The sequence below is a fragment of the Sciurus carolinensis genome, chromosome 19 (assembly GCF_902686445.1).
Source record: "Sciurus carolinensis chromosome 19, mSciCar1.2, whole genome shotgun sequence".
In the NCBI taxonomy this organism is placed as follows: domain Eukaryota; kingdom Metazoa; phylum Chordata; class Mammalia; order Rodentia; family Sciuridae; genus Sciurus; species Sciurus carolinensis.
The window spans coordinates 8,715,576-8,741,674 of record NC_062231.1 but is presented as its reverse complement, the minus strand read 5'-3'; the positions used below and the strand labels follow the sequence as shown (position 1 = coordinate 8,741,674).

Here is a 26,099-nt window from a genome sequence, read left to right as displayed (position 1 = left end):
ACCCATTAGTTACTTTAAATAGTGCTACCCTTCCTAGTGACTTGACAAACTCAACAAGTCCAGAGGTGAGCTTTCTCCTCATAGCATAAAGTAACCCATGGTACCTAAAAAGCAAAAGAGATCAGGGAGCTCAAAGTAAAAGAGTAAAGGTTCAGACCTGAGGTGAATGCACCCAAGTTTCCAGGGTTCTGCAAAGATGACAAAGGACACCCCAAAAAGGAGAATTAATGCCTTCCTGTGTTCCTCCAGGATGTCCAGTGTTGCTACAAGTATCCCTTCAGTCTCTTCCTGTGATAGCCAGAACTCTGATGCTTTCTCTTAGTTTTTTTTTTTTTTTCATTCATTGACCTGAAGGACTTGACATGAAATTTTACATTATCCTCAGCAAATGAGGTCACCAAGAAAGGAAGCAGACAGGGATCAAACAACATGTTAGCTTAACAAAAAATTAATGACTTTTATTGAATATGAACCAAGATTTTAAATCAGTTAGGTGTGTGTGCATGAGTGTATCTGTGTGTGTGTGTGTGTGTGTGTGTGTGTGTGTGTGTGTGTGTGTGTTTGTATGTTTTAGATAGGGTTTTGGTACATTTTCTGGGATTCAAGTGATTCTCTAACCTTAGCCTCCTGAGAAACTAGATTTATCAGTGTGGGCCATTATGCTGCCTAACCAGAGCCACATTTAACAAGTGACTCAATACTAAATAAGTCTTGTTAGTCAGTTTTGAGTCTGTATAACAAATAACTGAGATAAAAACTTACAGATATACTAAGGTTTATTTTGATTCACAGCTTTGGTTGTTTTGGTTTATCAATTGTTGATCATGTTGTTTTGGGGTGGTGGAAGTGTATAATGGAGAAAAATTTCAGAGAATAACAGATAAAAGGGTGGTACTCTAATGATCCCACTAGTATGCTCCCAATGATGTACTGGGTTTCATCTCTCCCCTTCTCTGTTTTTCTTTCTATGGCAGTCAGGATAGAATCCAGGTCTTTGAACATGCTAGGCAAGCACTGTACCACTGAGCCAAATCCTCAGGTCCTAGGTCTCACCACTTATAGGCTCCCTCACATCCCAATAGCTCCATATTAGAAACCAAGCCTTGACCATATAAACATTTGAGGCTGATGAAGATCCAAACTATCAACAGCTTCCTTATACCTGTAGCCAAAGACAACAAATAGAGAAACAGAACACCCAAACTCCAGACCACTCTCATGTGGCAGCCAAAAGAGCTCTGATGTATATTGAGAAATTACAGGAAATAAATTCAGTAATAACTCCAAACTGTAGGAGTACATTTGGTAGTTTTCAATAGAGTGTATATGCAACAGAATCATGTGAAAAGGGAAGCATGGATTAGTTCATATAAACAATATGAACTATTACCAATTACAGTTTGCATTAAAAATTTAAAAACTAAATTATGAAGAATTTTTTTCAACATTAAAAAACATTTGTGATAAACATCTTTTCAACTTTTATGTAAGTTCATGAAAGTTCATGTAAGTTCACTACTTGGCTGTACTGCGGAATCAGCTTCTAGGTGGCAGAATAAACCACCACCTGTGGCTACTGTGTGATGTCATCCTGTGGGACTAGATGCCTGCAGAGCTGACATCATGCTTCTCTTTGCTGCCTATGATGGTAATAAACTGTCAGATTACATTTAGGCTTGTTGTATCCTCCACAGCAGTAGGAAAGCTGCAATTGTGAACTTTCTGGTCCTGTCAGTGAACATATTGCAGCTTGGGGACTGCTTGACAGTGACTTGTAAATAATGGTAGTTAATTGTGAATAATCATGGTTGAAGCGATTTGTAGGACCAATTTCATGGACTTGGAATGTTACTTACTAATGTCTCAAATACTTTTCCATACTACTTGGTAATCAGATTAAAGCTAGTTTTTATTTTATGACAGGTGCTAGAATTGCTTTGACTATCTTAGTCTAGTGCTATTCAAATTATCTTACTCTTTATAATGACAAAGTGTCTCACTAGACTGGTAATCTTGTTATTGTATCTAATGTTTGACAAGACCTGTCTTGCTGTAGGTGGAAAGGAATTTCTCATTGGAAAAGAGGAAAGTTTTCCATTTTCAGACTATAATAAACAAGCACCATCTGGTAAAAAACTTTTTGATTATGCTTCTCATTTTCCAACATAATGACCCTGTGGTTTTAATTGGCTACCCATCAAAACAAATTAATTGATGGCCTCACATGTACCCAAATGGGAGGGACATATCATAAAGTGTACTAAGAACATTATGTAATGCTTTTATTGGAAATATATTTAGATGATGTATTTGTGAGATGTATCTACTAAAAACAGAGAAGAGTAATGGCACCCATGAACAATTTACATAGCTCACAGTAAGATTTTAGTTCTAAATACCTTGTCAAGAGAAGAAAATATGGAGATCGAACTGGAAAATCTAGTTCTAGAATAAAAGGTAGGGAGTGAACAGGGTGGGAGAAAAGACAGAAGGGGGAAAGAAAATCAGGAAGTAAAGAAATAATTCATGACTAATGGGATTTCTATAATTGGGCATGAGACATGTTAAAGAGGCCTCCTTCTTGAGTGAGCCAGATTTCTGTGCATTCAGATGATTGTACCTTCCCTCAGTAACTGTGGATCCTCACTTAATCTCCCATTTTAGTTCATTCCTCCACTTCTCTCATTCAAGTCAAGCTTGAATTTGCAGATCTGATTTCATTATTGAGCACAAATCCACCAAGTAAGTTTTATGGGCCATGACTTCTCATAGAAGTATTTTCTGCAGCTTCTGTAGTTTGTAGCTTAGCCAAGAGTAGGTGGAAACCATGGATGCCATCCCCCCAGGACTCTCATTTCTACCTCAAAAATGGAACATCTTTGCTGCATTTAGTTGCCCTGGTTGTGTCCACCTATGGTGAAGACCCAGAGGAGCTGAGCTGGCCAGAACTGATTCACAGACCCTGATTTCTGTCTCTGGTTGATAGTGTTAGTAACCACTGAAATTCAGAAATGGATAAAGCACAGGGAGAAGGGTTATATTGCTAAGAAAATAGAGAAATATGTGGGGCTATGCCAAAAGCCAAATACTAGTTATTCTTAATATCAACAAATGTTTATGGTATCAAACACAATTACTTGTTTTAAATGCATTCCTCAAATACCTTAAGTGTACTGCTGAATTACCATAAATTTTGTCAGATATCTGTAACATTATTTTTATTTTATTGGTTACAGGGTGTAATTGAGATGGATATTTTCTCTCTCTCTCTCTCTCTCTCTCTCTGTGTGTGTGTGTGTGTGTGTGTGTGTGTGTATCAGAAATTTAACCCAGGGGTGCTTAACATCTTCCAGCCAGTTTTTATACTGTATTTAGGGACAGGGTTTGGCTAAGTTGCTTAGAGTCTCTCTATATTCCTGAGACAGGCGTAGACTTGGAAACATGGAAATGACTAGAGAATAGAAGCTAAAGGAAGAGAGTAGAAGTTCTTAGAATGGAAACCTTACACTGATCTTGGACCAATTGAAGTATTCAAAAGGAAAAACCCTTCCATTTATGAATGTTTTGGGTGGTGGGTTTAGTTTTGTTTATTTTTTTATTTATTTTTTTTTACCATGAAATAGTTTATTCAACGGGATAAATACAACTTTATTCCTGACTAAGCCAGATGGAGGTCTGTGGTGCCTTCCCACTCGTGCAACGGTTTTAGTGCAAAGAACAGTACTTGGGCTCCTGTTCCCAGCTTGCACTGGAGGAAACAGAAGCAGCTGTATAAAACGTTCTCTTCTGCTCACTGGCGGGACGTCGTCCATCCGCCATTTCTTGCTCCAATCATCCGGCATAAAGAGAGACGATGGAAGGTTGGGTGGTTCAGAATTGGTTGCATTTGTTTGTTACTTCCGCAATTCCACAGTGCTGGGGACTCGAACCCGGGTCTGGCGTGTGCGAGGCAGGCACTCTACAAGTTGTGCTCTTTGGCCAGTGCTTAGTTTTGTTTATTTTTGCAAGAGCTCCTTTTTTCTTTTTTATACTTTCTCTGGGGAGAAGACAAAACCTTTGAACTTAGAGTACATTTTTAAAATCCTGTATGGCATATTAATATTGCTAGGTTCTGTTTGGTTTATTTTAACATTTTTATAGTCTGAACACAAACCAAACAAAACTTTCAAAATGAGCTATATTTTCTTCAGAACTGATCGACTTAATCTTTGCTTTAGGGTGATTTTGATTTATTGCAAACTGCTTTGCTTGTTAGTGTCTGTGAAAAATCAGCTTCAGGAGTTCACTTTGCTCACTTTCTACTTTCCCCTTGTGTATATTTTAGAGGTGTCCTTTCCTCTAAAATGCAGTCAGAACACTCTTTCTCTGCTGAATAGTTAGCAGGGAGAATAAATTCTAATATTTAATGTCACTAGAATTCTCTAGTACTATTATAGTGGAAATCTCATTTCTATAAGCTAGCTGTGCATCACAGTTGTATCATTATTTAATGTGCAGTTCTGTTTAGAGGCCTGTCAGACTTGTCATTGTAGCCCCATCCACATCGGTGACTCTTGGATGGTAGGAACAGGTGGAGTACTCAGTCAACAGACCTAAGCTGTACTGTATTGTCATAAGCTTTTTCTCACTCATAACATTATGATCACTGAAATCTGGTTCGCAAACTATGTTGCAGTTTCAGCAGTGTGTTTGAAGAACTCTTTTGTTAGTGTTTCTATATGTATAAATCATTTCTTCTGTAATTACAAAAGAATCTGAATGCTTAATAAGTGTTCATTGAGTGAAATCTGAAAATTGTAGTGAAAGAATTAATGGTTTTATTTTCTAGGACAATAGGATCTAAGTTACTGCTAGTTGAATTGTTGCTAGAATTAGAAATCACTGTTAGAGTAAAATTGGTACTTGTGATTCTTTCGGCTCCTTGATATTTCCTCCTTTTGGGTGGCTTTATTCTCTCCTATAAAGCTGTTTTAAAATATATGATTTACTGTTTTGTTTCAGGATTATCTTGTAAAATCTTGCTTTTGGGTTAGATACAAACAAAAGTAATCATACTTGGTATAACTACAGCAAAAAAAAAAAAAAAAAACACCTCAAATTCAAAGTATATTCAGAATGAAAGCTTTATATTTGTTTGTAGTTCTAAACATACAAAACCAGTTAATATAGGTAACTATATTACACTTTTTTTAAAGATTAATGTTTCCTTTTAAGTGCTGATTTCTTTGTATTCTCTGCATTCAGTATTAAGTAAAACCACCAATAAAATATTTATAAATCCTTAAAAAAATTATATAATATACTGCCAGCTATGGTGGCTGGTACACAATTATAATCCCAGTGACTCAGGAGGTTGAAACAGAAGAAATGCCTATTCAAGGCCCACCTCAGCAATTTTGCAAGACACTAAAACACAAAAAAGAAAAAGAGTTGATGGTGTTGATCAGTGGTAAAGACCACTGGACTCAATTCACAATACAAAATAAAAAAGAATAATATAATAGATTATACCCACCATGTTGAACAGAACACCTGATTTTTGCCCATTAAAATAAAAACTTGCAGGGCTTGGGATATAGTTCAGTTGGTAGAGTGCTTGCTTTGCAAGCATAAGGCCCTCAGTTTAATCCCCAGCATCACAAAAAATAAAATAAAATAAAAACTTTGACTTTACCTCTAATATTTCTCTAATCATAGCTCCTAAATTCAACTTGTTCAGATTTCACATGAGTAAAGTGAGGTAACAATTGACTTTCTGCCATACTTTTATACTCTTCTTTTATGAGGGGAGTGTATTAGGATTGAATCCAGGGACAGTTTTCCACTGAGTTACTTCCCCAGTCCCTTTTTTGTTTCTTTTCTTTTAATTTCTCTTTTTACATGGGCACAATACCTTTGTTTTCTTTTTCTGGGGTGCTGAGGATTGAAACCACTAGATCACACATGGTAGGAAACTGCTCTAGCACTGAGCTTCGACCACAGTCCCCCCAGGCCTTTTCTAGATTGTTTACTTTTGAGACAGGATTTCACCAAAAACTTGCAGTCATTCTGCCTCAGACTCCCACTTATCTGGAATTAGAGGCACGTGTCTGTTTATATTACCTATTGTTTATTTCTTAGTAATTTCCAAACATTTTCAAAACAACTATAATCATCTACTGTAAGCTTGTTTTTAAGTAGAAAAATCTCAGTGGAAATAATAGCACACAAAGAAAAAAGGGAAACTTGGATCAATCAAAGGAACAATATAAAACTAGTAGGAAGAGACCATAAGAATGTGAAAGTTATGAATTTTCTAAACAAGACTAAATAACCATTTCTGTGATATTCAATGTGCTGATCAAGAATTAAGGTAAATAAAAATTAAAACAACTTTATGATTTCATCATAGTCCAATTAGAATGACTACTTCCAAAAATACAAATAACAATACAAGTTGGCCTGAATTTGAGGAAAAAAGCACACTTTTATATTGCTGGTGGAATTTCAAATTGAAATGGACTTATGTTTTCACCCAGGTGTCCCACTCCTTGGTTTATACCCAAAGGATTTAAAATTAGCATACTACAGTAACACAGCGACATCAATATTTATAGCAGTTCAGTTCCCAATCGCTAGATTGTGGAACCAACCTAAATGCCCTTCCAAAGATAAATGGATAAAGAACCTGTCGTATATACAGACCATGGAATATTATTCAGCCATAAAGAAGAAGAATATTATGACATTTGCAGATAAATGGATGGAATTGGAGAATATTATGCTAAGTGAAATAAGCCAATCCCAAAAAACCAAAGGTTGAATATTTTCCCTGATAAGGGATGATGATACATAATGGGGGTGGGGAGGTTTGTGGGTGAGAGGTAAATGGAGGAACATTAGATTATGTAGAAGAAAATGAGAGGAAGGGAGTATGAAAAATGGTGGAATGAGACAAACATCACTACCCTATGTACAGATATGATTACACAAATGGTATAAATATACATTGTGCACAAATAGAAAGAAAAAGATGTACATCATTTGTGTACAATGAATCAAATGCAGCCTGCAAAATTTTTAAAAAAAATTAATAAAAATTAAAAATAAAAATTAAAACAGAAGTAAAGTAAATGAAATTGAGAGAAAAAAGTTACCAATAGAAATCAGCAGAAATTATGTACATGAAATATTTCTTAAGAAATCAGGTCAGGGAAATTGAAATGTGAGGAAGAAAAGATATCAAACATTAAGAAGCACAATGATTTCCAAAAAGGATAAACACAAAAAATTCAAAATAAAGCACATATTATCAAAGTTTCAAAATTCACATACAAATTTGAAAGGATCAAAAGATAAGAGATGTATTATTTACAAGGACATCTACATAATTATTAGTTGATTTTTTTACTGGAAGACTTTCTGAAAAGAATTGGAACATATAATTCAATAAAAAAAAAAAGAAAAAGAAAAAAACTAACATCCATAAATAGTATATCCAAAATCACTATTTTTCAATAGTAAAGAAAAAGAAAACATATCAAGATACACAAATGCTGAAAAAGTTTCAGACTTCTAGACTTGTGCTACAAGAAATTCTATAGAGAATCCTTTCAATTGAAAGTAAAATAAATCTTCACAAAACAAATCATTTAAAATCTGAAAACTTACTGGAAAAAGAACAAATACACACAAATATGAATTCTATTACACTCTAATGATGATACAAAATACAATTTTGCTATAGAATTTCAAAGACAAAAGCAAGGCTATCATAAACCTGTTAATTAGTGTACAATATGAAAATAGCTGTGAAATCAATAACAGCATTAAGAGGACATGCAAAGATGTTGATTTTTGTATGGAATTTTAGTAAATTAAGTATCAATACATAATGTAGTTATATAATCCCAATTTAATGGCAAAATAACCATAAAATATATAGAGAGAATATGGTGAGACTTCAAAGAATGTCACAATAATAATCTATGTACCAAAAATTAACACAAATAAAAAAGTAGGAAAAACCTTTATAAGAAATAGAGAAAACAATTTACAAAGTAACAGTAATAAGTTCATTATTTTCAGTAATTTATCTAAGTATAAATGGATTATTATTAAACATCAATCAGAACACAAAACATGACAAATGGGATTAAATCTCAAAATTCCTGTTTGGTCTCTACATGAGATTTTGTTTAAATTTATGATCAATTTTAGTAAAAGGGAAATGATGGAAAGGATATTGCATGCAAAGATGAAAAAAAGAAATCAGAGATGGCCATAATTATGTAAAACAATTAAGCAAAAAGTTATGTGAGATAAAAGGCTTTCTAAGTGCAAATATTATGAAAAAAGAGAAACCTAGAATATTATATAAAGAAAGAAAACATCACTCTCTAAAAACTTAAAATAATAGTAAATACATGTTTAACTTGCATCGTACTTCCAAATATAGAGAGGCCACCTTGAGAGAATTGATAGAAATAGTGACACAGTAATATTTGGAGACACCAATCTCCAATGACTGAAACAGAGAATAAAACCAGGCAGAATGGTAAACAGGGACTGGAAGACTTCAGGAACTAGTATAAATCAACTAGACTTTCAGACCCAATCTTCTCAATAGCTCATGAAATATTCTGGATTGACCAGCTTAAAAGCAGAAAGCACCTAAAGAAATGACAGTATTTAAATGACTTTATAAGCAAACTACAGTAAATTAGAAATCAAAAGGGGAAGTGACATTTAAAACTCCAAAAAATGCGTGGAAATGGTGCACTCTTAAACATGGGCTCATTTAAGAAATGAAACATAAAATTAGATGTTGTCTATACTACTGAAATGATCTAGAGACTCCTGGTATAAGCTATCAAAATTCCAACATTATTTTTTCAAACACAGAAAGACTGTGTTTAAAATCCTGTGAAATTACAAGTGCTTATAAGTAATTCAAAATTATTCAAAATAGAAACAAATTTGAATAATGCTTTCTGATTTAACATGGAGTAAAAGCTACAGTATTCAATAGATTCATATGGACAAGGACTCAGAAAACTAGGCATATGGAACACAACAGAGTAAATCCTCACTTATATGTGTGATTTAAGACATAGATACACACTTGCAATCATTAAATCATTTAAGAGGGCCAACAGGGTTAGCAAAAATAAATGTCCTTTCATATGCATGAATGAGGGCAATATGGAAAAAAACTATAAAATGTTTTTCAACTTTACAAGATGAGAAACTGCATACCATCTATCATAAATATTCATCTTAAAGACATCATGCTTACTGAAATAAACATTCATCAAAATCCAAATCTTATGTGATTCTACTGATATGAGACATCTAAAGGAATCAAACCCTTTGCACAGAAAGAATGGTGTTTGTGATGGGAGACAAAGGAGCCCTTGTTTTTTGTGAAAATCCAACTTTATTGTGGGAGATGTAAACTTCCAAGAAAGATGTCGGAAAACAACTTGAATTAAAACTACTACACAATACTTGAAATATTAAAAGTCAGTTTAGTTTTATGTGGTTTGATTGATTTAAATTTTAAAAATACATAAAAGATAAACAGAAATGTAGAAATATTTGAAAGTCCTACTTTAAAATGCTAAAATCTTTATCCTGGACAAAAGAAGAGTTTTATCAATAAATAGATGATAGGCATGCTAGTAATTCTAGCTGACAGAAAGCCTGAGGAAGAATTGCAAATTTGAAATCAGTTTGAATACCTTTGCAAGAATCTATTTCAAAATAAAATTAAAATGGGGCTACAAATGTAACTAAGGATTAGAGTACCCCTGAGTACAAACCTCAGTACATGCACATATATCCACATATTTTAATTAGATAAACTATACAAATACCAAGATGGAGAAAAGAAACAAAATACAGTATGAAATCATAAACAAAACAGGAGCAATATTTATAAAAGCAAGTAAAACATGTAATTCTAAGAGAACAGGCACATGTTTCATGCATATTTCAACTTACATTGTTCAAAAATGTGAAGTAGGCAATTTACATTCAATCATAATGTATACATTACAAAAATAAACACATTATTCATTGATGGGAGGAAACCTACATCTCAACCTATTCTAAACAATGGAACACAAATGGGCACCAGAATAATAGAAAATTTAATCCATAAAATCATCAATAACCATATTATTTTATAAATCTTGTTTACAATACTAATTTTCAGTCATAACTATGCACTGACAAAGAACTGAAATTGTGAGAAGGAAACATTCATTACATGGCAGAGAATATTAACAGAAAACCCAGATTAATAAAGAGTCCTGAGGTGAAAATTTAAGTGAAAAAATATTTAAATCATATTAGAGAAACTGTTTTAGGATATTAATATATTGCAATGATTTAACCTAGAGACATTCACAAATGTAAATGGGTATTCTAGTGGCCTTCAAAATCAATAGAGATGGCAGACCATGCAGATCCTAATAGACAAAGGGGGGTACTTTGGCTGTTGCTTTGAATATACTCAGGGATCACTAAGGGAAAGAAGAACCCTAAAAGGATTTGAAATTATGATAAGCATAGGGAGGGGCATGCCCTTTTATGACTGCAAGACAGATAAAACTAGGTTTCTGAAATTCATTTCTGTTGGATTAGAGTTTCTCAATTAATGTATTAAAGTATGGTTTCCTCCTTCACCTTGGGACCTATCTTCAGTAATCTTTGGTTTTATTCATATCTACCTACCTGTCTATATGGTTGCTCTTTTATTTTGGATGCGAAGTATCCCCAAATGCTCATGTGTGAGATGATGTGAAAAGGTTGTGGGTTAAATGATTGGGTTATGAGAGCATTAACCCAACCAGAGAATTGATCCTTGGATAAAATTAACTGAGCTCTAGGTAGCTGTGGTCTGGTAGGGTTGGCTGGAGGAGGTGGGTCATTGGAGGCACACCTCTAGGGTATGGATTTTGTCTCTGTATCTTGTCTCTGGAGTCTGTACCTCTCAGCTTGCTATCATCATGTGAACCATGTTCCTCCACCAAACCCTTTCAGCATAATGTTCAGCCTCCTGTGAAGCCCCAAGAAATGGAGCTGGCTGTTTATGGGCAAGGATCTATGAAACCATGAGCCACAAGTGATCTTTTTCTCCTTAAAATGATCTTTTCACATTTTTTGGTCACAGCAGCAGAAAAAAATAAAAACGTGTTTAAAACAGCTACTGTCTCTTGTCTCTTTAGATTCCATGGATCTTTCCTTTGGTCCATATACATGACTAGGAATGGCTTGGAGACAGTGAGGATTGTTTACACGAAAATGGAATGAGTGATGGGAATCATCCATGTAGTTACTGACATTTATGTCCTACTACTGTGTTCATTAGAGTAAGACCAGATTCTGGAAAATTATTTCTCCAAATATTGTTTCCTGACAGACTCATTAGAATATATAAAAAAACATTTCACTCTTCAAAACCAGAGCACAATTTCCAACTATCAACAGTAAAGGGAATGAATCAAAGATAAGAAAATACATTGGACTTAAGGGGTATGTCACAATATATGATACTGTAAAATTTCTTTTACAAATCTGAAGTGAGGGGTGTACATCATATCAAGAAAGAATGAGGTTAAACATAAGAAGAAATATAATTAATATTTTCTTGTCTATATCAACAATTTCCCAATATATTCCCATGAAAGTATGTATCTGAAACTGATTTGTGCATGTGGATCTACCAAGAGATACTCTACAAAGGAAGGACATTCAATACTGTTAGTGAATCAAGATTCTGAAGGGAAGCTCACTCACTCAGAAAGACCAGGTTTCTGTAGTTCTCCAACATCACGTCTGTGTATAATTTCTGCTGAGCCTGGTCCAGGCATTCCCATTCCTCTTGAGAGAAATCAATAGCCACATCCATGAATGTCAATGGTTTCTAAAATAAGAATAAGCATATAAATGACACTTTGACCCTATGATCATTCACAGAGGTTTTAACGTAACCCAATGAGTGTTAAGAGAACTGGTTCTGAAAAAGGTGAGGAACCTCAATGATTCAATAAGATACTTTTTAACAAAGCTTGCTTGTCTAACGTATTATGTAACTCTGAGGAAAGAGGAAGACATAAGTCCAAAAGAAGTGTATATCCTATACTTTTGTGAAATAAAATGTAAAATTAAAATAAAAGAATATATTTGTATATTTTGTGTATTTCTCAGATGAGAAAGTTATACTGAGTTAGATGATTGCTTCCCAAATTGAAATGAGCACAAACATGGATTGGATGTGTTGCTAATGCATAAATGCAGTCACTAGTCCTGGGACAGGATCTGGGTTTCTGAGTATGTAGCAAGCTCTCTATTGATGCCATTTGCACTGGTCCAAGAATAACAATGAGGTAGTACACTAAAGAAGAGTTCACTATTGTATCTGAATTCAAATATTTTAAGCAGTTTGTACATTTTGCTACAATATCAAATAGCAATAAGAATCCTTTTATATCATTTCAAATATACACGTATCACTCCAAGAATTTGTCATATCTTAATGCATACACCCAAAAGAATCTATCGACAGTGGTAATAATTTTTTGTTTTTTGGTAATCTTTGAGGACATATTGTCATACATCCAATTAATGCTTTTCCTGTTTTTTTTTTTTTTTTTGCAAGTTGACCTGGCCTACAATTCATAAAAAGAAATATAAATGTCAAAATAAAGTCTGAAATTAAAAGAATTTTCAGAGCAGTTATTGACAGTTATTATAACTGAGGAGGGTAATGCAAACATATTAAGGAGGCAATAAAATCAAATTGATTAAATTTTACATTTTAGTACATATGGGAAAAGAACAACTTTTTATGCACTAAAACAAGACAACCTTCATTTAAATGAAAGTAAAAATATTCAGTTGTTTAAAATTATAATTCAACTTGGGATTGATGCTTTGTTTGTTTAAGACACTACTGAGATATAACATTGAAGAAAAGAATAAAAAAGTTAGAATTTCTGAGTCTTTTTTTATAGTTTCCACTTATCATCTATGACCTATATTTTAGAATATTAATGTACTGAGAAATAGGCTTCTTTAAGCTGTTTCTTTTACTGAAAGTGTAAGGAGATTTGAATGTGTATGCTTTTGACCTTGAGGTAGAATAAAATGAAAACATACAAAGCTATGGTTTCCTTCAAGCCTCCAGTTACAAAGCCAATATGTAGTAAACAAACATGAGAGTTTTTGTTCTCCAAAGCCAGTCACAAGTAAAGAAAAATAAAAAAAAAAAATTCTGTATAAAACATGGTGGTTTACATAGAGCATTTAAAAAAATTCTAAGGAGATACTTAATAAAGTTAAATTTATTATCATTACTGGGAAAAATCTGGCAGATAGATTTTATATAAAGTGTCAATGCACATAAAAGGACAGCATCATGATTTTGATATGAGTGGCCACAATGAAGCAAAATGAAATTAAAAGTAGAGCATAATCACAATCTTCTGATAAAAGTTTTACTTGATGTTTGATACGTGTTCCATGCTATAGAAGTGCTAAAGGGTAGTTGAATAGACCCTTTGATATTCTAGTGAGTGTCTTCATTTCCTGGTTTGCTTTAGTATAATGAACATCTTTCTAATATGAACTATGAGAAAGCAATTCTGATTTAATGGAAGGGATGCCAAAAGATTCAAGATTAATGTCATCCATTATGAGCATGTAAAACTGAGGGAAAGATCACTGAATTGGGCTCAATTTTGCCCCCATGGGAGATGTAAGGGTCAAGTCTACAGACATTGATGGGAAAGATGAAGAAAGGTGGACCCTTAGAGCATGGGTTTCCAGGTGGAAACTGTTCCTTGCTCACTATGTCAACTTTTTCTCCCAGTCCTCTCAGGCTGATTGTCTAGGTTAGTATGGTACACATCATGCTTGTCATAGTAAAGGAAGTGATGGGTTGACCCAGTGGCAGTGTTGGAAATCTTCCCATGTCACACTTGGACAGGGCTCCTCCAAGGAAGATGGACAGAGGGAAAGAGGTGCTGGCACCAAGTGAGGGCTTGGCACAGTGTGTTGGGAAGTTCAGAGGAGCTAGAGGTCCAGGTGGCAGGACAAGCCTGGAGAGCAATAAACTCCTATGGCCATGACAGTCTGTAAAGCCCACACAAGGGACAGCAGTCCAAACCTCATCATGCCTGAGTGAGTGGAAGCAGAAAGACAAGGACATGCCTAACCTGTCTCCCACGTGGGACTGACGCAGCCCCATTAAGCACATGGTGGGCAGTTTGGGAGAGTGGTGGACAAAGTAGCCCAGTTTTGTTCAGAACAGCATGACAGACAGAATCCATCTTGTTTCTGAGGTGAGCTGGTTCATCTCCATCCCTCAAAGTCTTCAGACATGCACAAAGCTGCAGAACATCTTGCTGGTTGAGAACTTTGGAAATCTTCCTCTAGTGAGACTAGGCAGTTGTGGTAGGGTAGGGGAGGGTGTTTCCTTGAGAAATCAGCTGAGGAGTGGATGGATGGGGATTTCCAGAGACTTCAGAGTCCATGCCTGGTCTGATAGGAACCATGATTCGATGTTCCAAATTTGGCCTGATTTGCCAAATGAGGAAGTTTTTTCCTGACTCCTCTAGGCAGGGAAGACAAAAAAGCAGGCCTTGCCAAGACTCATGTGGATGAAAAGTGACCAAGAAAAGACAGGTTTGGGCTCCCTGAATGCAATGGGGAGTGATTCTCTTCTAATTATTCTCTTTCAAAACTTCATTACCATAGGCAATGAATGGAAACCTCTTTTAATGTGCATTTTGTTAATTCTTAAAGTTGATGGAGCATCCAGATGGAATGTAAAAATAATAAGCATGGTTTACTTCCTTAGCAATCTCTAATGACTCTACAATAGCAAATGCAAATCTATGGTACTAACACATTTAAATGTCCAAAAGAAAATATGTTCAACACTACAGGTCATGAATCTATCACATCAATAAAAATGAAGTGTGCAAATTGAGGGGATGTTCCTAAAATAAAGGGCTACAAATTAACTTCTGTAAAGGAAATAAAGTAGTTTAAGACATGTTACCAAAAAAATAAATAGTAGGAAAGAAGTTTGCAAATTTAAAGTACATGATATTTTGGAAGAAAAATGCAGCCCCAGACCTGGAACACACCTGAAAACCAATTATATCTGCATTCTTCTTCCCTAGACTTCTTTCTCAGGAGTGATTACCTACAATTGATTACCTACAATTCAAATCTATCTCTTAAAAATCAGACTCTACATGCATCAGAACACATGGACCTTCATAGAACACCTTTTGTAGGCTCAAGACTAGTTTTTTTTTTAATTGTAAACAAATGGGATACATGTTGTTTCTCTGTTTGTACATGGAGTAAAGGCATACCATTTGTGTAATCATAAATTTACATAGGGTAATATTGTTTGATTCATTGTTATTTTTCCCCCTCACCCCTTCCCCCTCAACACACCCACCCCTATTTCCCCTCTATACAGTCCTTCTTTTCTCCATTCTTGCCCCCCTCCCTAATCTTAACCCTAACCCTAACCCTAACACTAACCCCTCCCATCACCCATTATGTGTCATCAGCCGCTTAACAGCGAGATCATTCATCCTTTGGATTTTTGAGATTGGCTTATCTCACATAGCAAGATATTCTCCAATTTCATCCATTTGCCTGCAAATGCCATCATTTTATTATTCTTTATGGCTGAGTAATATTCCACAGTTTCTTTACCCATTCATCAATTGAAGGACATCTAGGTTGGTTCCACAATCTGGCTATGGTGAATTGAGCAGCTATGAACATTGATGTGACTGTATCTCTGTAGTATGCTGATTTTAAGTCCTTTGGGTACAGACCAAGGAGTGGGATAGCTGGTTCAAATGAAGGTTCCATTCCAAGCTTTCTAAAGAATCTCCACACTGCTTTCCAGAGTGACTGCACTAATTTGCAACCCCACCAGCAATGTATGAGTGTACCTTTTCCCCACATCCTCGCCAACACCTACTGTTGCTTGTGTTCTTGATAATCGCCATTCTAATTGGGGTGAGATGGAATTTTAGTGTAGTTTTGATTTGCATTTCTCTTATTACTAGAGATGTTGAACATTTTTTTCATATATCTGTTGATTGCTTGTAGATCTTCTTCTGTGAAGTGTCTGTTCATTTTCTTAGCCCATTAGTTGATTGGGTTATTTGTATTCTTCATGTAGAATTTTTGAGTTCTTTAAATATTCTGGAAATTAGTGTTCTATCTGAAGTATGAGTGGTAAAGATTTTCTCCCACTCTGTAGGCTCTCTCTTCACATTACTGATAGTTTCCTTTGCTGAGAGAAAGCTATTTAGTTTGAACCTATCCCAGTTGTTGATTCTTGCTTTTATTTCTTGTGCTATGGGAGTCCTGTTGAGGAAATCTGATCCTAAGATGACATGTTGAATATTTGGACCTACTTTTTCTTCTCTAAGATGAAGGGTCTCTGGTCTGATTCCGAGGTCCTTGATCCATTTTGAGTTGAGTTTTGTGCAGGGTGAGAGATAGGGGTTTAGTTTCATTCTGTTGCACATGGATTTCCAGTTTTCCCAGCACCATTTGTTGAAGGGGCTATCTTTTCTCCATTGCATATTTTTGGCCCCTTTGTCTAGTATGAGAAAATCGTATTTGTTTGGGTTTGTGTCCATGTCCTCTATTCTGTACCATTGATCTACCTGTCTATTTTGGTACCAATACCATGCCGTTTTTGTTACAATTGCTTTGTAGTAGAGTTGAAGATCTGGTATTGCGATACCCCCTGCTTCGTCCTTTCTGCTAAGGGTTGCTTTAGCTATTCTGGGTTTCTTATTCTTCCAGATGAATTTCATAATTGCTTGCTCTATTTCTGTAAGGTACATCATTGGGATTTTAATTGCACTTGCTTTGAAACTCTATAGCACTTTGGTAGTATGGCCATTTTGACAATATTAATTCTGCCTACCCAAGTTTGCTGATGACAAGATCATATATTTAGAGGAACCCAGAAATTCCACCAGAAAACTTTTAGAACTCATAAGTGAATTCAGTAAAGTAGTAGGTTACAAAATCAATGCTCATAAATCCAATGCATTTTTATACATAAGTGATAAATCTTCAGAAAGAGAAGTTAGAAAAACTACCCCATTCACAATAGCCTTGAAAAAAATAAAATACTTGGTAATCAATCTAACAAAAGAGGTGAAAGATATCTACAATGAGAACTACAGAACACTAAAGTAAGAAACTAAAGAAAATCTTATAAGATGGAAAGATCTCCCATGTTCTTGGATAGGCAGAATTAATGTTGTCAAGACTAGTTTTAGCTGGAAGTCATGGAGCTCAGGTCTTCCCTGTACCCAATTGTATTGATAGAGTTTGAATGAGAAACTGCCCACCCTGATGTGAGTAAAAATATTCATGTTCAGTGGGTTTTGCTTATGTTTCTTTTTACTAGGTATTGAACCCAGGGAAAATTGACTGATTTCCCATTGATACCTCTCCTTATTTTTTTGTTTTTTATTCTGAGACTGGGTCTCACTAAATTGTGAAAGCTAAGATCAAACTTTAATTGTCCTGCATTAGTCTCCTGAGTAGCTGGGATTGCAGTGTGCATGACCATGCCTGTCCAAACTCAATGCTTATGTGTACAAGAGGAAAAATATATGTAGGTGGCTTACAATATATTCCTCAAGAGGGAAAGCAAGCATAAACATTTTTCAGAAAATATATAAGTAATTTTGTTACATATAGGTTGTGTCTATTTCCTGCCACTCTGACACTTGACACAGTCTGTTGGAATAAAGGACTCAACACTTGACACCATTATGTTTATCATCCTCCCTCTTGGACACCATAGGTGTGGCATGTCTCCATGTGTACTTGCTTTTTAATATTAATATTCAATATATTATTTAGAAACTTATTGGGAAAACATTGGGAAGATTTTACTGTATTGGGACACAAAATAGTGCACAATAAAAAATTGGCAGTAGTACATAGATAAAATATATGAAAATAAACAATTGTAGCTGTGCTCAAGTTAAAAGGAGACTGTGATTGCTTCAGTATAATAATAGATGGATAAAGAGGCATTCCTCTGAGCTTGGATGTGGTGTTTAGCCTTTGTTGCTTTCTTAGCTTCAATACTTGATTCTAGAGATACTTTACATAATAAAAACATTTAAGTTAGTCATGAATATAATTTCTGCTTTTCCTATGTTTAGTGTAATTCTTTAAGAATCAGAATAAGATTGTAGTTTGCTATTATATAAAATTAGAATAGACTAAATATTAATTATAAGTTGATTTCTTTGCCCTTTAATAATAGGAAAAGTTTCTTACTGTTAAGCACTGGAGTTCATTGTGGGGGTAGTTTCTAGTGATGTGTTTGTTCTGAAGTTTGAAGGCTGGCAGATCATGGTGCCCTCAGTTTAGCTGGGAGAAAAGGTTGTTTTAATCTGGCTGGGAGATGAGGTTTTTTTGGTCTAGGCTGTCATACAGAGAGAATGTGTACTTTGAGAAGAAGTGTACATTATACTTTTGAAGGTTTTTCTTATTTTAAACTAACCATAAAATTATATGATCATCAGTAAAGAAAAATATCTATAAAAAGGCTGGCAGAAAAAATAAAGACAGATTCAGCCTACAAATGTCTGGTGTCTCTGTGTGCTGCTTCTCCACCTTGCTGAAGCCTCCCATCCACCTAGGACCCCCAATGATTAGGGCTGAAACCTGGCATATCTCCAGATTAATAATTACTTAGTAGACAATGAATCTTATGTGAGCAATCCAGAATGCAAAGCAAAGCACTATGATATATATGATTGTTCTAGTCACCGATTATGCTGCTGTAACTAAAGAGCTGAGCATAAAATTGTAGAGGAAGAACAGTTTATTTAAGGGCTGATGGTTTCAGAGGTCTTAGTCCACAGAAGGCTGGCTCCACTCCTCAGGGATTGAGGTGAGCCTGAACATCACAGTGGAAGAGTGTGGCAGAGGGAAACAACTCACAGTGCAATCAGAAAGCAAAAAAAGAGTTTCCACTCTCCAGATAAAAATACATACCCCAAAGTCATGCCCCAATTCCAATCTCCTCCAGCCACACCCTACCTACCCCTTTAGTTACCGCAGTTAATTCCAATCAGGGCATTAAATACCTGAGGGAGTTAGGACTCTCACAACCCAATCACTTCTTCTCTTAACCCTCTTGCATTTTCTCAAAAATGGGCTTTTGGAGGTCACCTTACATACAAAATATAACAAAAATTTAACATTAAACTGCAATATACAGAAAATAGGATATATAATTGACAGTCACAATACCTTAGGAGAGAAAATCTGATGTGGTAAAGCCATAATTCACCAACTTATCTGACACACAAACTTGAGGAAATGTATTGATTTTTATGCAGTCACAATGGAGGAAAATTTTGTTTTCTTTTTATTTTTCTGATAGATTTTACAAAGTTCAGCTCTGGAATTTGATTTAAAATCACCTCCCACACTGGAAAAGATGTGATAAACTTACTATCAGCATTCAGGGAAAGAAAATAGTGAAGAAAAATTTTGATTAATGTAAAGTAAGGACAATAATTTTTCTGAAATCCAACTCTATCCTTCTTCTTTGGATACATTTTGTAGTGTTTGAAGCTCTACTAGTAAAATTATTTTGCAATTATTATAAATGGAACTTGAAATAAGTGACCAAATCTTGAATTACAAACCAAGAAATGAACATACTAATTGTTAGACCTACTCTTCAAGTCCACACATGGTTTCACCTGTGGTATTCTCCAACACCTCTTTTTACTTACTGAAGGACATTGTGTATTCTGAAACACATGAACATGTATGAGTTTTCCTTAGAGTTTGTTCTAATTTCCCTTCTTTCATATATCAGAGGGAAAAATAAATTCTGTATTTCCCTTTAATACCAGTGTCCAATTTATAGGCTACCAAAAATCTCAATAAAAATGAAGAAGTGGAAAAAAAAATCTTTATATATTCATTTCCCAAAAGTTTTCCTATGTAGATCAAAGGGATAATAGGAAATGCTCCTAAGCCACAGACAACCAGCTTATCTCCTGATAATCATCTCCCCATTCCTCTGACTGTCATCTAAGAAGAGATGACCAGACATCAATAAGGCTCTACACAAGCCAAGAGAAATCACCCCTGTGGGCATCAAGTTTAATGCCCTGGCAGCTGTGATATTTATTGCTTGGAAAAAAGAATGACAGTGGGTGAGGAAATTACTTTATGTCCTTTCAGTATTAGTTAACTTGTCATCTATGTGATCAAAAATACCTGATAAAAATAATTTAAAAGAGAATTTATTTTCAATCCATGCTTGGCTGTCTCCAAGGCATCAACATCATGGAAGAAAGACATGAAGAAAATCTGATGAGCTCATGGAATCTAGGAAGCAGAGAGAGGCAGGAAGAGGTTGGAAGAAGGTAAACCTGTGCAGTGTACCTCCCAGAAACCATTTCCTCTAAGTAGGTTCCAGCTCCCAGGACAACAGGCAGACCCTGACACACTCATCCACTGAAGATGCAGAACCTTTTTGATTCTATATTAGCCTAAAAGCCCCATCTCTGAGTCTTGATGCACTGGTGACTAGGTTACCAACACATATTATTTGGGGGACAGTCCAGTTTCAAATAAGAACAGTTTCCAAAACAAACTGATAATATGAATGTGCCTACAGAAGACTGTAGGAAGAGAGGTACAAAATCTTTTGCCAGCAGAGTCAGGAAATTATTATCTGCTAAACTCCCATGTGGAGTATTTATCACCTGAATATAAATATTTTTTAAACTACTATTCTTTACTTGGAGATAAATGGGAATATGCTGTGTCTGATTCAGTGTTGCATGGGAAAAATACTTGATAATTCTGTGAATTGGAAAACAGACAATTGGAAATGTGTTGGGGGAACTCAAAATGTGAGAATTTATCACACCCATGAGCAGCTAGAATGAGGAGAGCATCTTAGATTTGAGACCCTTCTTATACTGTGAAAGGGGTGATGCCTGAAGAGAAAGAACAAACTGAGGTCCTATGGGAAAACACATCCTCCCACACAGAAAACACATGTCTATCCAGAGTCTTGCCTCATGACCATTTTAGTCACGCTACACAAACTGTGGAGATACAGAGATGCATAGTGATGGATGGCATTATGAGAAAACTGCAGTTTAGGATCACAATTTATTCAGAGTTCACACGGAAAAATTTGCGTGGCCAAGGTGTTGCTATTTCTGACAGTAAGAAATCACCTGTCCATCATGATGACCAAATGTTTACAATCTGGACAACTATGGCTTATCTTTGACATTTACTACATTAACATGATTCAATTTGGTCACATAGTCTAAGGTGCAGAAAAACCTTTATTCTTATTTTTGCTCAAAAGAAACAACAAAAATATCAGAGCTTAAAGTAACAGAAGCTTATTCTTTTACACAAATGTATGTTTTCAGTGTCATAGACCAGTGTCAAAGGGTTAGCAGACCCACACTGCCTTCAGAGAGTCAGGGGAGAATCATTCAACCTTCTGGTTGCTACTGGCACTCCTTGACTTATGTTCATAAGTCCTTCTCTTCCCTTTGTGTTGATGTAGCCATGAAAACTTGAAGATACATAATCTACCCTTACAAAAATCACAGTAGTACCACAAAATTCACTGGATAGCTCATCTCTAACATTTTAAACTGCACAGGGTCTGGGCACCATCAAACCAGAGATGGAAGATCCTGCAATAAGCTTATCCAAGAAATTTTGAATTCTAAAGAAAAAAAAGTCATTATCCTTTCCTGACACCAATGTGTATTATTAAAGTATAAATTTGCAATAATATAGACCAAGCAATCATGAAACAAAGAAATCCATAAATGAACCCATAGGTATATAAAAACTATTTGTATTTTAAATAGAAATAGAAGGGACTATGTAAATCCAATGACACTGAGACTAACATTAAATGTGGAGGCATGATAAAACCAAATCTAAAGAAAGATGTTTGTGCTTGGGGCACAGTTCACTGAAAGTGTGCATACAGAATGTGCAAGGCCCTGGGCTTAAACTTCAGCACAAAAATAAAAGGCTTATGCTCAGAGTAGAGGGAGATAATTGGAAATATAACACCATATGGTTCTGCTGACCATTCCTCCTCCAGGAACACATAGTATAATCATATTGTTTCAAGTCCCTCTTGGCAAATAATAAATGAGTCAATAGACTTATGTACATTGGACCACAGAGAAAATATCTGCCATCATATGTGGAAGAAAACCTAGGGTCAAATTTGGCATCAGATGACAGTTGGGCCACTCTCTATCCTCTCCTGCATTAATGAGTTCAAAGGGAAAATACATGACTCACTTTCAGCCTTAGTGGGTGGCACTTACTGAGCTGCCTCTCTAAGCTCTAATCTACAGTAACTGCAGCCCTGCCAATTCCCCCAGGAAGAAGGTTTTCTATTCACTGGATAGCTCATCTCTAACATCTTTCATTCTGTGGACTACATGCTGAACTCCCAAGCTCTGGGGTCAAAGTTCACTGAGCATGTTCAAATCTCCAAAGATCCAAATAAGGGGTTTTGAAAATAGAAAATAAAAGAGGTTAAAACAGTGATCTGTGCCTTACTTTGACCAACAAACCATGAACAGATGCTCCGTGCCACTGCCCATAATATCAAAGTAGACTAGATCATTCCATATACTATATGTTCTGCCTCCTCCGTGTTGGAAACAGCTACACTAAGGTGGATTCTCTCACATTGGGTGCCTGGGTGACCACAATAAGTAGAGCCTCCTCCCAACACACACTGAATAATTAGTGTGACCAAGAAATCGACCTTGGCTGAACTAAGTCATTGGGGGTATTTTCTAAAGAAACTTGGATGTATCCTGATTTCTGAATTGTTGCCAAATGCTGCTATTTTCTTTTTTCCTCTGCAAGTTTCAACAATTCTTTATCTTTGTTTTTTCCTTCTCAGCTTTAGTATTGAAACTTTGACCCTTTATCAGAAAAAAAGAGAAGCAACTAGTATACACAATATTGAACCACAAAAAATGCAGATTTTCTATGAGTATTCAAGTATATCCATGGAGTTCATCAACAGGGATCAGGGAAGAGGAGTTATATGTCAAAGGTGTGAGTTTTTCCTTAGAAGAAATTTGACAGAATATTCTGCCATCTACAATTGCTGATACCAGAGTTTCTATCTAGCTTGATTCATGCATTTAATAGGGGAAATACAGTATGCCACTGATAGCCTGAGAGACAGTTCACTTCCTGATTACTGTCCTTCCACTACTCACCCCAGGAATACCTCCAGGTCTAACAATTACTCCTAGAATTTATACAGGAACTGACTGTTTAACTAATACTTTTCCTTCAAAAGACTACACTCTTAAACTCCAATCTCTGGAGTAAATGTGACTGAACATGTTCAAATCTCCAGAGATTACAATCAAATCAATTGGCTTTGCCTTGCAAGCACATACATGGATGAAAATCCCCAACAGCAGTTGCAGAAGAAAAGGTTGAATATCACAGATTGCTGTTTATTTACAGCGTACAATGGCATCTTGGAAGCCTAGGATCTAACAAACTTGCATCAGGGATTAAAGATAACAGGGAAACAGATTTCCTGCAGCTTGAACAGAGTGTAGGAATGGATATTATAAAATGCATGAAAAATAAAACAAACTCTAGATTATAAGGAAATGGATAAAAGAAAACTTTTGTACAGCTGTTGATGAGAGTATAAATTTGGTTGCATTTTTTTCAAAAATAGTTTGTAAAATCATTTTTAAAACAATTGAATTAGAAATGCGTGATTCATTTATAATTCTGAGCATACATCTAAAAGACGTGGAATCATTCTGTCAAACAAATAGCTGAACTCCATTTCAATGCATCACTATTCATGGTAGCAAAAATTAAAAAGAAAAAAAAAAGGTCTTTTAGAAAAATGTTTTTCCAAGTTGAAGCGGTGGCTCCGCTTGGAGAGCACTCACCTAGCATATGCAAAGAAAAATGTTTTTCCTTGATACAGAGGAATAACCCCAAGGGCATTTAACCACTGAGCCACATCTCCAGCACATTTTTCTGTTTCATTTGGAGACAGGGTCTTGCTGAGTTGCTCAGTGCCTGGTTAAGTTGCTGCAGCTGGTTTTAAATTGTGATCCTCCTGCCTCAGCCTCCTGGGTCACTGGAATAATATTTAGAGTCACTGAATGTCAAGAGATTCCTCCAGGCTCTAGGGCATCCAGCTACTCTCTTGAGAGACTCCACCCAACAATTCAAACTGCTCTCCAAGAGGACAAGACTCAGAGGCTGATATTCACTACATACCCCATGGCGTTATGGACACAGCAGATGTGGGCATCTTATATCGGTCATTTCTGAAGGACAGGACTAGGAAGACTTGACAGGTTGAGATAACAAGAATCACACAGTCAATTCTTCACTGGTGAATCTTAACACAAAATATTGTGATAATGTATCTGTGCCTTCAAAGACAGAGGGACGAGAGGCACACACAGTTTGTCCAAATGCTCAAGTGATACTTCCCTGTTTCCTTCTCACATAAATTGTTCACAAACATGAAACAAAAATTTCAACATGTGCCATTCAGTATTTCAAGAAGTAACAATATATTTTGTCAAACTGAAATATAGTCTGGGAAAAAAATTGATAATGTTGAGAGGGAAAATTGGCATTGGGAATGTGAACTCTAGCTGAAAATTTAGAAAAATTTCCTGTATATACTCACAAATACACCATAGTATTTTCACAATCATGAACATCTACAAGAAATGGGACCTCATTAGAGATATATACCATGCTTCAATAATCATATTAAAATGAATTGTCATGTGCAACTGAAAAGAATCAATCAAAAAAGAAAATTTAGTAATTCATGCATAGACCAAAGACTAGCAGGGATGGAGCCCATGGTTCCGGATTTGAGATGCTGCTTCCTGAATATTCAGCTAGCTCAGCAGGAAGGAGGAACCCAGGCCTCTTGAGACCACAGCTCCTTTCATGCAGAAACCCCAAGGAGTCGGGGTCCTCCTCTCACCATCCTCTCAGTCTACAGCACACAGCCTGTGAAGATGCTGGGCTGCCAGCACAGGGACACCCTCGAGCTCCTCCAATAATACTCCACAAGTTCTGCTCTCAACCCCAGGAACTCTGGGCTGCCAGCACCCTGATGTCCTCATGGGGCCTCAGGCAGAGGATGAGACACCGTGCACTCATGTGACAAGTGCACAGAGTCCAGCTACTGGACTTACTAGATGTAGACGTGGGAACTGAGGGCTGAGCCCCACAGAGGAAGAAGATGGTGGCAGACTGAGAGGACCAGGAGCAGCCCCGCTGCCATTTCCACTCCCGCCACCACCTGTCCCAAGGACTTGGGCTTCGCCCCGTCTCCGGCTGCCTGAAGCACACTCACCATTTCCTGCTCTTCACTCTGCCCCTTGTTCTCCCTCGGAGTCTCTCCTTCCCTGTGTTGCAGAGAAACCTGGGGCTCCTGAGCACAGGAGGAAAAGCCAGAAGTGGATCTGGAGAATGGCGGCTCTGAGACCAAGGCCAGCGCTAGGTTTCAGAAGCCCGCCCTCCTCGCTGGCTGCATGCGGATTGGGCAGTTCTCACCCCTGTACCTCTGATTGGACAGGTATTCAGGTCCCATCCCCTTACTCTGAGTCTAGAGAACCACCTCTGAGTGACAGTCCAATGTGACCAATCCAGGAATTAATGAGAACAGATCACAGACTTTGGGCTGTGGCTTTTGGTTTTTGCGATACTAGGGACTCAACCCAAGGGCACTTTACACTGAAGCAAATTCCCACTCCTTTCTAATGTTTTAGACAGGGTCTCATGAATTTGCTTAGGCTGGCCTCAAGATCAGAGGCATATGCCACCACACCTGGCTTTAGTTTTTGTGTTTGACTTGCTGGGAATTGATCCCAGAGCTTCAGCTTCAGCGACTTTAAGGCAGGGTTTTCTTGCAGTAATGGAAATTTGTATTTATCATTGTATATATGGTCATAATGACTTATGAATTATATATGTACATATGG

At 36.2% G+C, this 26,099-nt stretch overlaps 1 protein-coding gene across 1 annotated transcript; it reads right to left on the bottom strand.

Moving 5' to 3' along the window:
* Window positions 1-5,371: 5,371 nt before the first annotated feature.
* LOC124971185 (putative zinc finger protein 56) lies at window positions 5,372-25,588 on the bottom strand. Its single transcript, XM_047534971.1, has 4 exons — window positions 25,472-25,588; window positions 11,785-11,911; window positions 11,196-11,258; window positions 5,372-5,406 (listed from the first exon to the last, which is right to left on the bottom strand). Exons 1-4 carry the CDS (start codon window positions 25,472-25,474, stop codon window positions 5,372-5,374), a joined length of 228 nt encoding a protein of 75 aa, XP_047390927.1. The 5' UTR covers window positions 25,475-25,588.
* Between the last annotated feature and the right edge of the window lie 511 nt (window positions 25,589-26,099).

Excerpts from the sequence above, each read along its gene's own strand:
- LOC124971185 (XM_047534971.1), bottom strand. Across the intron at positions 11,259-11,784 it reads CAGAAACCTGGTCTTTCTGA|CCATTCCTAGTCATGTATAT; the intron begins GTGAGTGAGCTT and ends ACTGTCTCCAAG. Across the intron at positions 5,407-11,195 it reads ATCTAAAGAGACAAGAGACA|TGTCTTGCAAAATTGCTGAG; the intron begins GTAGCTGTTTTA and ends TTTGTGTTTTAG.